This window comes from Ixodes scapularis, unplaced genomic scaffold (assembly GCF_016920785.2).
Source record: "Ixodes scapularis isolate PalLabHiFi unplaced genomic scaffold, ASM1692078v2 PGA_scaffold12__126_contigs__length_90152505, whole genome shotgun sequence".
In the NCBI taxonomy this organism is placed as follows: domain Eukaryota; kingdom Metazoa; phylum Arthropoda; class Arachnida; order Ixodida; family Ixodidae; genus Ixodes; species Ixodes scapularis.
Genome location: NW_024609838.1, coordinates 69,293,727 through 69,306,261, shown reverse-complemented (window position 1 = coordinate 69,306,261; position 12,535 = coordinate 69,293,727). Strand labels below are relative to the sequence as shown.

Below are 12,535 nucleotides of genomic sequence, written 5' to 3'. Positions count from 1 at the left end.
GCAGCATTAAGGTTCACAAGTCGTACGCCTCCATTTTGAATCGAAACTTGTTCCTAAATTAACACATCTTTCTGCTTGCAATTTTAGATATCTCGCAGTAAGATTACATATTTAATACTTTCCAACACCCGTACAAACCTAGCTTACTCGAATTGTAGCTCGTTGTACTACTGGCTAAGACGCTTTCATAAAATAACATCACAGTTGCCTGTTAGGTGCTCCGAAAGGAAGATTTTCTCTATTGTCAGTGCTTTGAAACGCAAATTTTTTGCCCCCGAGTTGCTCCAAACTAGGAAATTTTCTGCTCCCAGTCTGCACCGGAATGCAAATTTTTCTGCTCCCAAAATTGCTGCCAAAGCAGTTTGATCTGTCCCGCTCCTGCTAAAGTCACCGACAGAATGATGACAGCGGGGCGTGCCTTTTGAACACCCCGCCTCCTGCATGTGCTCCATGCTTTCCGCTGTGCTTTGGTTGCATGCACATACTTGAGGTGGACGAGATGTAGAAACATTGTCGAGGCTAGCAAGCTCGCGCTGGATGCCAGACAGCTGAAGCTCCTCTCTGCCGTTCTCCTCTTGTCAGTGGCTAGAGCGAGCGTGGAAGCATTTCAGGGTCAGACTGTACGCGTGACGGCATTTCAGAGAAAATGATGTGATACCTCCAAAAACGAAGGAGGAGAGACGTCCATCGTACAATCACAATTCTTTCGCCACATGTCGCGTGGCATGGTTTTTGCCAAAATAGCGAGTGCTGCTCATTAAAGGCTCCGTCAGTTTCTACTGCACCTTCACTGCATTTGATGAAATATCTAAACCAAGCAAATTTCGGCCGTTGCTTCTTAGAGCGCAGCTCTTAGGCGCCCGTTTCCGGCTTGAGCGGCGTCGCCATCGGCGTAACCGCGCGGTGCATGATGGGTAAATTTCTCTGCTAAATTTAGCAGAAAAAATTTGCCACTAAATTTTGCGGAAACTTTTTCTCGCTAAATTCAGCGGTTTAGTGGAAAAAATTTCCCGCTATATTTAGCGGAAAAAATTTCCCATTAAATTAAGCGGAAAATTTTCCCTGCAAATTTAGCGGAAAAGTTTCCCCGCCAAATTTAGCGGAAAAAATTCCCCGCTAAATCTAGCGGAAAAATTTGCCCGCTAAATTTAGCGAGGAATTTTTTCCGCTAAATTTAGCGGACAATTTTCCCCTAAATGGTGGGAGAGCAGGAGGGGCATAGCCCTCTCTCCGCGCCTTCCCCTCCTCCTCCTCAAGAGCTGCGCTCTAATTCGGTGTTACAGGGAGTTCTAAACGGCTTTCATTTTTTTTTGCGGGAAAAGTTTATTTCGGGAAGTTTAAACGAGCGTCTCAGCATGGTGCACCGAGATGCTCGACGACCGAAGCGTTTTGCTCTTTGTTTTCGCCGATGTCTGGTCGGGTCATTGCTCGTGCCTCCAGGTAATGCTCGAGCTTCGGAGCTAGGCGATTGTCGTGGTGTTTCCGACGCCTTTTTCTGTGCCGCAGTGGAGGACTGGGACCTGTTTGAAAAGCTTTTGGACTACACGTACAGCCGCCACATCAAGTCTGAGCCCCACCTCCACCCTGTGCTCATGTCCGAAGCAGCGGTAACTACCCACTCTTTTTATTTTAGTACAACAGTGATTGCTGTTATGGGCTCTTTCCCCCACCAGAAAGGATGCCCCTTGTTGATGGTGTAGTTGTAATTGTTTTTGCTCTTGGAAAAGGATTGCCCGCCGCCCAGGGTAATCGAATTCGGGTCCGCTGCGTGCGGAGCGGAGGCATTACCACTGAGCAGTGCCACAGCATTAACAACCCTCTCGATACTTTGGGTTTTTGCAGTACCCAATGCCCACTGCACGCGCTCTCCGTAAAAAAATAAATAGCCGATAACAAAATGCCATTCTAGCAATGTCAATTCCCAGAGTTCGTGCCGGAAGATGCTCTTTCATGCGCTCCGGATTAAAAAAGAAACAAGAGCTTCCGGAACGAAATATGTAGTAGTCAAATGTCTATTTTGTTCCAAACGCTTTTGTTCAGGTGCGTGAACGCAACACCAATCTCCAACGACTCCACCGTGACGTGTCGCAATTATATCTGCGATTGTACTGTGGACTAACGAAGGACTGCTCAATCTTGGTCGCACATTTTACGTAAACGAGAAAGGGGAAGAGGCGACAATGAAGAGGCGAAGAGGAATGCCGTGTTGCTTGTGTGGTTAATGTCCAAACTAAAAATGGAGGAGAGTGTCACAGCTTCCATGTTTGTTTTTAGAGGAATTTACGTTTTTTTTTTTTTACATGACCAGATTTGCTACATCTATTTTGAACATCCCTTTACTGATTTTCAGTCACTCGTATACGTGTGCTTAATTTAATTGAAGGTTAGAACGAAGTTGGCGCTACGGACCATCGGGGCTGGGTGTTTTATCGGGATTTTGAGAGTGGGCACTCTTCGACCCTGTGGCCCAGACTCCAAGGGGAAGCGTGATGTCTGTCCTTAGTTTGTTTTCCCCTTCCTCTGTTGCTTTCAGTGGAATGCACGCACCAAGCGGGAGAAGATCACGGAGATCATGTTTGAGAAGTACGGGGTGCCGGCCTTCTTCCTGGTGAAGAACGCAGTGCTGGCGGCCTTTGCCAATGGCCGGTCGACGGGCATCGTGGTGGACAGCGGGGCCAGCCAGACGTCCGCCATTCCGGTCCACGACGGATACGTCCTCACTCAGGGTGACGATCCTCGCACCTCTCGAAAGAAACCTTTCGCTTTGTTTTTCTCTGCAAACAATGCGATTGTGCGGGGAAAAGTTAATTGATGGTTGTCTTCGTTCACTTACGAAGCATTATAAATGGGCTGTAGACATTGCTGTGTTTGTTCACAAGAAAAATCTCGAGCTTTGAAGCGTTGTAAAAGGTAGGAAACTTGCACTGGAGGCGGGACAACTGAAACACCCCCTTGCCACTCTTACCTTGTCAGTGACTGTAGACGCCCTTTGAAGGGAGCATTCGGTTCTTCCACAGTGTGAGAGGTGTCCTGTGGGTGCTGGATTTGCTACTGCAATTTTAAAGTATAAGCTTAGCCAAGTTTACATTTTTTTGTTTATGACTTAAGGTTCAGTGATGCCTCTTTTTTTAAAAAATCATCAAATGGCATCATGGGCCATTGTGACGTTTATTTCGGCAGAAAGACTGGTGGAAAGAAAAGGAAACAAAATTTTCTCTTGCTTTATCTCTTTCGTTTGGTAGACCTGTACACCGCCGTGACTCTCCATGCCCTTTGACGGTTTTATGCGGGCTAGGTGTAGCTGATAAAAAAACAATGTTTTTTTTCTTAGTATTATTTTACTTGGATTAACTAATCCTTCGATATATTTTACTAAAACAAATGCTCCCCCTAGTCACACGTCCATACTAGACTACATCGCGATCTGTTAACAAACCGGTGTACCATATTTTCCGGTCTGAGTTGCACCGCCTTGTCAACAGCCGTTTTAACATAAAAGTTGCAGCCGCCTCGGTGGCTCCAAGGCAAGAGCGCTGGCCTACGGATCCTCATGAGGCGGGTTCGAATCCCGGTCGAGGTGCCCGCAATCTGACGGAGGCTTATTGTGGAGGAGGCGCCGTGTAACCGATCTTTCGGTTGCACGTCAAAAGATCCCCAGGTGGTCCAAAGTAATCCTCAGTCCTCCGCTGGGGCGTGCCAGATGCCCGTCGTTGGTTTGGCACGTAAAACCCCCAAATTTGACTTTGACATAAAAGTTGGTACTTATGTCGCACCTTCGCGTAAGTCACACTTATATATTTCCAGAGTCCGCAAGGCGAAACTGCATTGATAAGCCTGCATATGCACATTGTGATCACAATATACGCAACAAGCGGGAGCTAGTTTCAGTATTCTTGTCTACGGATTGAACGAAAGACACAACCGCCGTGGCAAATTTGCACAGTTAAGGTCCATACTTATAGAAAGCAAGGCGTATCAGTCGCACCGTTGTATAATACGCACCGACAGAAATTTTGAAGTAAAAGAAACATAATTATACACCAAAAAATATGGTGTCCGGTTCCTTCAAGGGGCCGATGCGTTGTCAAGTGCACACTGAAGCTCTGTGTAACAGAAGGCCGTTTCTGTTGTCACCTCTCTTCCAGCCGTGGTAAAGTCTCCCCTGGCTGGCGATTTCATCTCGATGCAGTGCAAGCAGTTCCTCGAGGAGCAAGGCATTGACATTGTGCCCACCTACATGCTGGCTAGCAAGGCAAGTGTTTTTCTTCTCAGTTGCATCACGGACCTTAGATTCCTTGATCTAGATCAAGGAATCATTGTGCCATGGGAAAGATTTTTCTAGGAAGAAATTGAAGCAACATAAGTGCACGGCTAACATTAGGAGTCACCCAATCTGATTGCTAAGAAAACCTAATGGATGTGTCTGGGTTCGGAGAATTTTTGCCTCTCAGTGTCGTTGTACAGTGTAAACTAACAGATCTTGATAGTGATGAAGATTTTGGTCTTTTATAAAAAGAGTATGCTGAATGCATATACTCTTACTACACACTTAATGGTGGATTGTGACTGGAGTCTGCTCTAACCAAGTGAGACTTACAAAAAGGTGGGGGGATATTAGAAAAGAACTGGTTTATTGAAACTTCTGAACTTTAAAAGGTAGTGATTTTTGATTGAGCTGTTCTGACAATTGTCAGCACTGCACACTTTGGATCATACGAGGCTCACAATGGGCACTGAGCGCGATGACAGCAGTTTACAAAAGGGATGCCACTGGTACGGAACCAAAACCGCATAACGCCCGAAATAATGACTGCCGGTAAAGAGTCCGCTGTAACTGAAGGGTGAACGATCTACAAACTTGCTATACTAGTCCATTATATAAGAATATATGTTGTAACAGGGGCTCTTATGAGTGAAGTTTGTTTAATGGCACAAATAGGAAGACTAACCAAACTTCACAAATCAGTAGGGCTTTACCGAATGTCTCATGAGCTGTTGTAATGAGGTTATACCGTAGTTAGAGCTGCTAACTAAGCTGCGCTTCAGACTAAGGACACTTCAACCACCTTGCTGCTTAACATTATTGTAGCTAGTTAATCAAAGCTTTATCCTAACTTGCAGGAAATTTTTTCCATCCTTCTGGGGCCCTAAACTCGTCAAACACAAAGTTTGAGCCGAAAGTTTGCGGAGCACGCCGAAGGGATGGTGGCGAAAAAAGCGCAAAGTAATCGTTGAGATAGTCCAATCGGTGCGCTTCGTGAACTTCGAACCCAACTTTGTGTTTGACGAGTTTAGAGCCCTAGCAATGTTAGAACATTCTTCGACAAGATGGTATTGACCGCACTTCATGACGCCGCATCGAAACCTCGGGAAGTCACATTTTCAAATCGTAACCATCGCCGACCGCACCCGCTGTGTACTAGGCAACAAAATGGCGGCACCCGCAAGACGGTCGGGGCAATGGATTGTTGTTACTCTAAGCTAGGTGTTCTCAAACTGTCCAACCTCGATGAATTAATATTCAGGGTCTTCGGACTAACGCACCAATGCCAAGACCTCCTGGTCTTGGCATTGATGCATTAATGTGATGCAGCAGCCAAGCGACGTTCACAATAATGAACATTTTATCGAGAGTGTTTGGCCCTTTGCTATGCATCACAAGATGGCTCTGATCTTCCCAAATGCCACTTAAAACTGGAAGAACTCTTTATCTAGGTGCAGGGACGACGGAGGAAATTTGGGAGTTTGGGGAAACCTTGACGGTACTCTGGGATCTCCTGGCTTCCTAGGAACCCAGTTTGAGATTCCATCCTCTAAGCTTAGCTTATAGTTGTAGCCAAGCAGCACGCAAGCTGAGGGGTGCTACGGAGAAAGGTGGCTTCAACACCCTCGGAAGTCGGAACCGACGGAACAGACAACGGGTTGCGCAGCCGCCTACAAAAGCGTAACTCTGCTGCAGGAAGCTGTGAAGGAAGGCGAGGCACCCCGATGGACCAAGAAGAACAACCTCCCCGACGTGAACAAGTCGTGGCACAACTACATGGTCAAGGTGAGGGAGACGAGACCTCTCTTTCTCTTACGTCTGTCGACCACGCTACTTCTTCCTCCAGTGGCGGTTTTCACATTTGCTGCACAGACGCGTGGCCGTGGCATGTAGCTGAGCTCCTGACCATTTTGAATTGGTAGGGGCAGTGTTGTGTAAAGTTGAGAGGTTATGTGTTTTAAGTAAAGTAGCAAGTACACAAGGCTCAATGTGCTTGAAGTAAAGTACTATACCGTATTTTCCAGTGTATAAGTTGCGTTTGTTTTCAAACATTTTTCTTGGTGTGTTTTATACAATGATGCGTCTTGTATTCCTTTTTTCTTAATTCACGGTACAATGCCATTTCTGTATGCGCCGCGTGCCATCTTTCGTAGAGCACCATAACTATGTAGCCACAGGTGGTGTTGCAGGAGGCACTCTTGTTGCCGCACTCTTCCACACTTTTCATAACTGACTCGGAAAGCTAGAAATTAGATGGTTTCCCTGACGCGGCTCAATGTGGATAGGCAAGACAGTGAGAATAAAGCTATTACAGCGTGTGATCGACATTGCCTAATTCAGCCATGGTTCCGTATTCCTTTGCTTCAGTCCAGTAACACTAAAAGGCAGAAAATTTTTTAAAGTCTTTCTTTGTTTCGTTCTGCGAAGCAGCTTTTTTTTTTGCCATGCTCCAGCCATGTTGCTACATGTAAAAGGAAAGATTGTGGCGAGCTGATATTTTTGCGGCTTCAAAAGAAGTGTGTCAAGATTTATCTACTATCTCCCTGCGCGTCGATGCTCGTGTCGTCTCCGTGACTTAGCTGCGGCAAGGCCTAGTGGTCCGAAGCTTGGTTCACAAGTGTCCGGCTCGTTACACTTTTGTTTGCTGGAAAAAAGCCAACCACCTTCTCATTTTGCGCGTTTTACATCCTTTTGCTGCTAAACACTCGATTTGCCCTTCCCCACCATACAGCGCCGTGCTATGAACATTTCTTGCGAGTCGAAACGTCAAAGTTGCTGTGCGATCTAGCCGATAGTGCGAAACTTCGATTTCGCGATACCGATGCTCGTAAAACGAAAAAACTCATCGCGTGAACCGTGCACTTTTCCATAAAAACGGCTCAATATAACGGATGTGCAACTTATGCAACTGTGCAACTTATAGTCCGGAAAATACCGTATATACAAAATAGTTTCAAAGTAAATTGCAAGTAATTTTTACACAATCTTTCACGATGCCCTTCCATTTCCTTTTTTGTTTTTTTTCTAATCTGGCGTGGCTCAGAGGTAGATGGGGGTGCATCGGGCATTTTCGGAACTGGCGGCGAATATTGGATGAAGTCAAGTGGTTACAGAGTAAATGTTTTCAAAAATGGCGCCATATTCGGAAGTCCCTCCGAGTTCTGAATTTTCCGTTGCTCGCACTGGCTTGCAGCTAAGTAAACGGACTAGGAAAAAGCATGACGTTGGCCCCGTAGCTTCCGCAAGCAATCCTCGTGAAGGAGTGTCCTCTGTATTTTTTACCTCCTCGCTTGTGCTGACTGACCGAGAATTAACAAGTGTTTGAAATGCTGCAGGAAAGCTGCACCAGTACAAATGGGACAATGTTTTGTCTGCTCTTGTTTCTGGAGAGAGCAGAAAGTTGACAAAGCATCATTTTGTGATACAAATTTGACAAGACCAAATTTTAGGAATGTACATTGAAGCCGGGTGTTGTACATTCCTTGGAAAGTACCGGAAAAAATACTTGTAAAAAAAGTACACCCGCCGGCAATATGAAGGTGAACACCTTACCTGGTTTCTTGCCTGTTTTACGGCTCCCTAAAGCTATAGTAACTCTCAGCGTCTCAAATGGTACGTGGCTTGGGGTCTAAACTTTGCGTTCTAGCCCTCTTCTGGAACAGAGCTTGTTCCAAAACTTGCAGGAGCGTCAAAAACAAGAAGAGGGCTGTTCACCTTCATATCGTTCACGGGTGTACATGTACACACTCGGAGAAGGTACTTCAAGTAAAGTGCAAGTTTTCGATACCTGTTTTCACCTCAAGAACCACAGTAAAACAAGTCTGGCTACTCGCGGATCATTACTAATTTCCGCCTTTATGTGGTCAATGTAGGTGCATTTTAGATTATATGCACCTACATATATAAAATGCACCTATATGTAGGTACATTTTAGATTAGATACATGTTATCTTATCGAGACGTCCACGTTCTAAACGCTAAAAGCATCGCTTTTTCTTCCGACAACCAAATCTCGAAAGAACTACTTCGTGCCGCATATGAATAATGCGCAAAACTTCCTTTTTTCTTGAGGTGAAAACGGGTATAAACCTACTTGAAATAGTATTTTCAAAGACAACTCTGCTCACTTCTGAAGATTTTGTGAGAATGATTGATTTCACATTAAAAAGCAGTAGTAAAAAACACTACACTATTTGCTTTGCAAGAAATGGGATAGAATTGTTCAATATAATTTTAAACACGAGCAGAAATCGAAACCAAAACTTCGGCTCCCGTCCGGCAACATTGCCCTTGGGCCGCCAAGAACATGGCCGTTATGTGGTACGAGATGTCATGTGATCCACTACACTATGACGGGTGGGACAGGGGTGAGCGCTTGCCAGGTGCAAGTGTTGTCTGCACCGCACTCTTCACCACGTTTTGGTGTCTGCAACGTTCAATGACGTCTGCATAACTGCGGCAAAAGTCTGCGCACGTAGTGTCTGTAGTGTGAATGAAACTCCTTGAGACGATACAAACGGTGAGACGACGACGGCGGTAATGATGGGATCACAGCTGGACGGCTCCCAAGAAGCGCGCTGCGGAGGCGTGTTACGCCAGTTGCGTGGACACCGCCGGGCACCGAGAGGAAACGTCACTGACGTCGCCCATTACGCTTACCCGGAGAAGCAAACACAAGCAAAAAAGGGCAATGGTGACGACGTTTAGCTCAACGTTGGCTACACCCACGCCCTAGTCTCGACTGCGCCGTCAGGTGTGCCTCGATTCGCCCGCTCGAGTTGTCCGATTTTGGCAACTTGGTGAGTTGAAAAGCTTGCCGGACCGTTTAAGAAATGTTTAGACAGAACTAACTTGTAGTATTTGACGCATAGTCTTCCTAGGTGATACTGAAGCAGACTGCATTGTTTTTTCAAAAACGAAAATGAGGCAGAGTTGCTTTTAAGTATGTTGTACTTAAAGTATTCCCCAACACCAGGTAGGGGTACAGTGCCTGGAATGAGTGCCCGACTACCATGTTCATTGTGTCCTCGTTTCTGGTTCCTCGATTTCCACCCGGTGACATCTCACTTGTGTCATGTCGTTGTCTGCCATGATCCGGGCCACAACATAAGATATTGCCGCGCGTGTGTGGTGGAGAGGACGACGCTGGCGGTTGCCACGTATATGAGCGGGTTTTGGACTCCGCTCCAGCTGGTTCTCTCCTTCTATCTATCGAGGCTCTCCTTGAAAGTTCCAGTCCATTCTCGGGTACCGTCGTGCATTTTGGTTCAGAACATTCACGAATGTACTGTGGTTTAAGAGTAGCTGTGACACGGTGCTTCGGAACAGTGGCCCTTCCGTCGCAGAGGCAAGTTGTATGGGACTTTTCTCTTTGGTGTGTAGGCGCAGGTTCGCCCTTATAAATGTTTATTTTCAGTTCCACTTTCATCGCCCACTTCTATTTGTGACAATACATGTGGGCGGGGACACTGCACACGTCGCAGGTGGCGATCATCGAAAAGTAACCTCACCAAGTTACTTTTTGATGATCAACTTCCAGTTGCTTGCTGGGGCCCCCCGGTTTCCCACGCTTCTCTATGGGAGGCAAGCTTTTCCCTAAAATCGTTTTCTGGGTGTGCGACATCACATACGACTTGGTACCTGCGCTACGCATGTTGCTTAGACGCGGCTTTGTCCTTGACCCTAGTCCTGTGTCTCGACGGCAGTAAGAACCGTTTTATGAACGCTTCAAAGTGGATCTGCTGCGGCGTTCGAGCCGGCGGCCGTCAAGGTGAGAGCAGACGTGCCGAGCGGAATGTGCACGTGCGGAGGTGCCGTGGCAACAAGACACTTTTTTTGTGTGTTGAGACGCCGTCAAAATAGGCTACTGGGGTGTGCACCAACAGGACTATCTGGTCGATCGCGTCGCGGCTTTCACCGTTTTGAGTGTCTACATCTATGTATATCTTGCACCGTGGTGGTGGCGCAGCTTCAGAAGTGTATGCGGCAGACGCCCAGTCTGCTGCGAGTCGCTCTCCTGCTCGATGGTCCATGGAAGCTGCGGCCGCCGAGAGTCAGGACGTGATGACGATGACATTTGCTCTAGAACATCCTTTTTGCCGGAGCATCCGTTACCGAGCACCAGGGTTGCAGCATTCCATGGCGTGGCACGCTGGCTGCCCAACATACTTTGTTTTAATTTCGGAAACATTTTCAGTAGATGGGCGGCGTACGATACTGAACAAACCAGTCGAAGACGCGTTCCAGGCACTGTCAAATATCAGCTAGTGGCTAGAGTATGAAACGGAGTGCAACTAAAATCTGTGGCAAGTTCCTAGTCAATTATGTTGCATACGTGAAACGTTCTAGCATCACAAACGTTTAGCTGTACTCTGAGCTTCCAGACCCCAGACACCTACATTCGCGGCACTCTTCATCTGATAGCTTAACATGTATCATGTGTACACTTGATAGTTGTTCCCACAATGAAGCAATACGAGCGCTAATCGGGCAGATAAACCCGGCGATCTTCTGGAGCCTTCCATACTCTCGAGCTCCTCTTCCTCAGTGCACACAGATAGTCGAGCTTCACCTCGCTTACCATTGTGCACCTCACTCCTCGTCTCCGACTTGTCAACCAATCAGTGTTGAGCCTCGCCGTCACGCTTTTATCCAGGCTTCACTCCTGGGCTCCACAAAATGCCAAACACCTAGCCAAAGAACATTCTTTTAATAAGAACAGCACCATTTACTTGATGCTCGTTAGTCACTATTAAAGGGTAAGAGCGACCTCTGTCTCCAACGTCACACTTACGAGAATGAGTGACGGAAGTGGAGAAACGGGATAAGTGTCTGCTGACTCTCGTAAACAAACACTCTAGCTTTTCGTTTTCTGTTGGCAAGTATGAAAAAAATAATCGAAAAATGAGAAATAGCCCATGAAAATGTTTGCATCGATTCCAGAGGTCAAGAGCCACTAAAAATTCTTAGGGTCTCTGATGTTATCCCTAAGACGACTTGAAGGCGAAAGCCTAGGCGCCGATCTTGGTGATAACGAACCTCTCTCACGACACACTCTTGGTGCCGTTAATCTCATGGCATGTCACACGCCCGCCCTTCACCGCTGCCCAAGCGAGAGTGTCCTCCTCTCCCGCTGGGTTTACGCAGTGCGCGCGTGCCTCCGTTGATTCTGGCACAAATAACGACATCTTGTGGTCCAGTGGCAAACCGTGGGTTTTGGTACCTTTTTTTGTCGCCAATGTTTTTTCGCACCTTTTGTGTCGGCGACGTGTTTTCATACTTTTCGTGTCGTTGACGTGTTTTCGCTCAAGGACTTTGAAGGTCGACTAAATGATGAGACATATAAGGCTTTAGCCTTAATGAGCAGAAATAAGTTCGCCGACGGAGTGAGAACGGCAGGGCACGTCTTCCGAACACTCAACTTGCTTCGGTTGTGCACGTATGCTCCAGGTCCACAAGACGCCAAAGTGTCTCGAAAGTAGAAAGCTTGCGCTGGAGGCAACTGAAACTTCTCTCACCCGTTCTCACCTTGTCAGTGACTTTAGAAGCAATGCTGGCAAAAGGACAATGCTCAACGGAGCCTCGTGGGAGCCGGTTTGATCCGACATGTTCATAATGCTCTTACAAAAGAAACGAAATTTAAGACGACTCATTCTTGGCTGCAATGAGTTCAGTGAATGAACACAGTCCAATTTTTTTGTTTTCTCCCCTCTGTGTTACAGGAAGTGGTGCAGGACTTTCAAAGCTCGGTGCTTCAGGTCCTCGACTCTCCGTACGACAAAGAGTGAGCATGCCCCTTGTCTTTTCACATCTTGTCTGCTTGTGGATCTTTGGTCTCTTGTAATCAAAGCTCGCCCGTCTGGTTTTCCCTATTACTTACATCAGTCTGTCATTTGCTAATAAGGCAAAATGTGTTGTAGGCTGGTTTCTAAGCTTAGCTCGTCACGAAAGGATATTCTGAAAACATGTCAATATTGCCAAGCTCCCCCCCTTGTAACTTTATAAGAAAGCCAGGTGACTTTATAAGAAAGCTTGTTGCCCAAATCGCTGCACAGATTGTCGTTGAAATGCGATGCCATTTTGAACCCCCTTGTACTGCATCAACATTTCTTTATTAAACTACTTAAGAACTGCTGCGGAAATTCTAGAAACATCTTTTATTGACGTCCGCAAAGTCTTCCATCATATTTAAAACCAATTCGCATAATTTTCTGATTCAACCCTCTACTTTCCACCGACAGGCTTCCATAACCTACCAACGACTTTTAAGGT

General features: G+C 46.5%; 1 protein-coding gene across 1 annotated transcript in view; it reads left to right on the top strand.

The window, feature by feature from the left end:
* The window catches only part of LOC8033954 (actin-like protein 6B), a 37,911-nt gene that overhangs the window by 5,654 nt on the left and 19,722 nt on the right, over positions 1-12,535 (top strand). Inside the window, exons 4-8 of the mRNA XM_029971300.4 lie at positions 1,507-1,607; positions 2,534-2,726; positions 4,146-4,252; positions 5,960-6,049; positions 11,986-12,047. Coding sequence (XP_029827160.1) covers positions 1,507-1,607; positions 2,534-2,726; positions 4,146-4,252; positions 5,960-6,049; positions 11,986-12,047 — 553 coding nt within the window. The remainder of the gene's footprint in view (positions 1-1,506; positions 1,608-2,533; positions 2,727-4,145; positions 4,253-5,959; positions 6,050-11,985; positions 12,048-12,535) is intronic.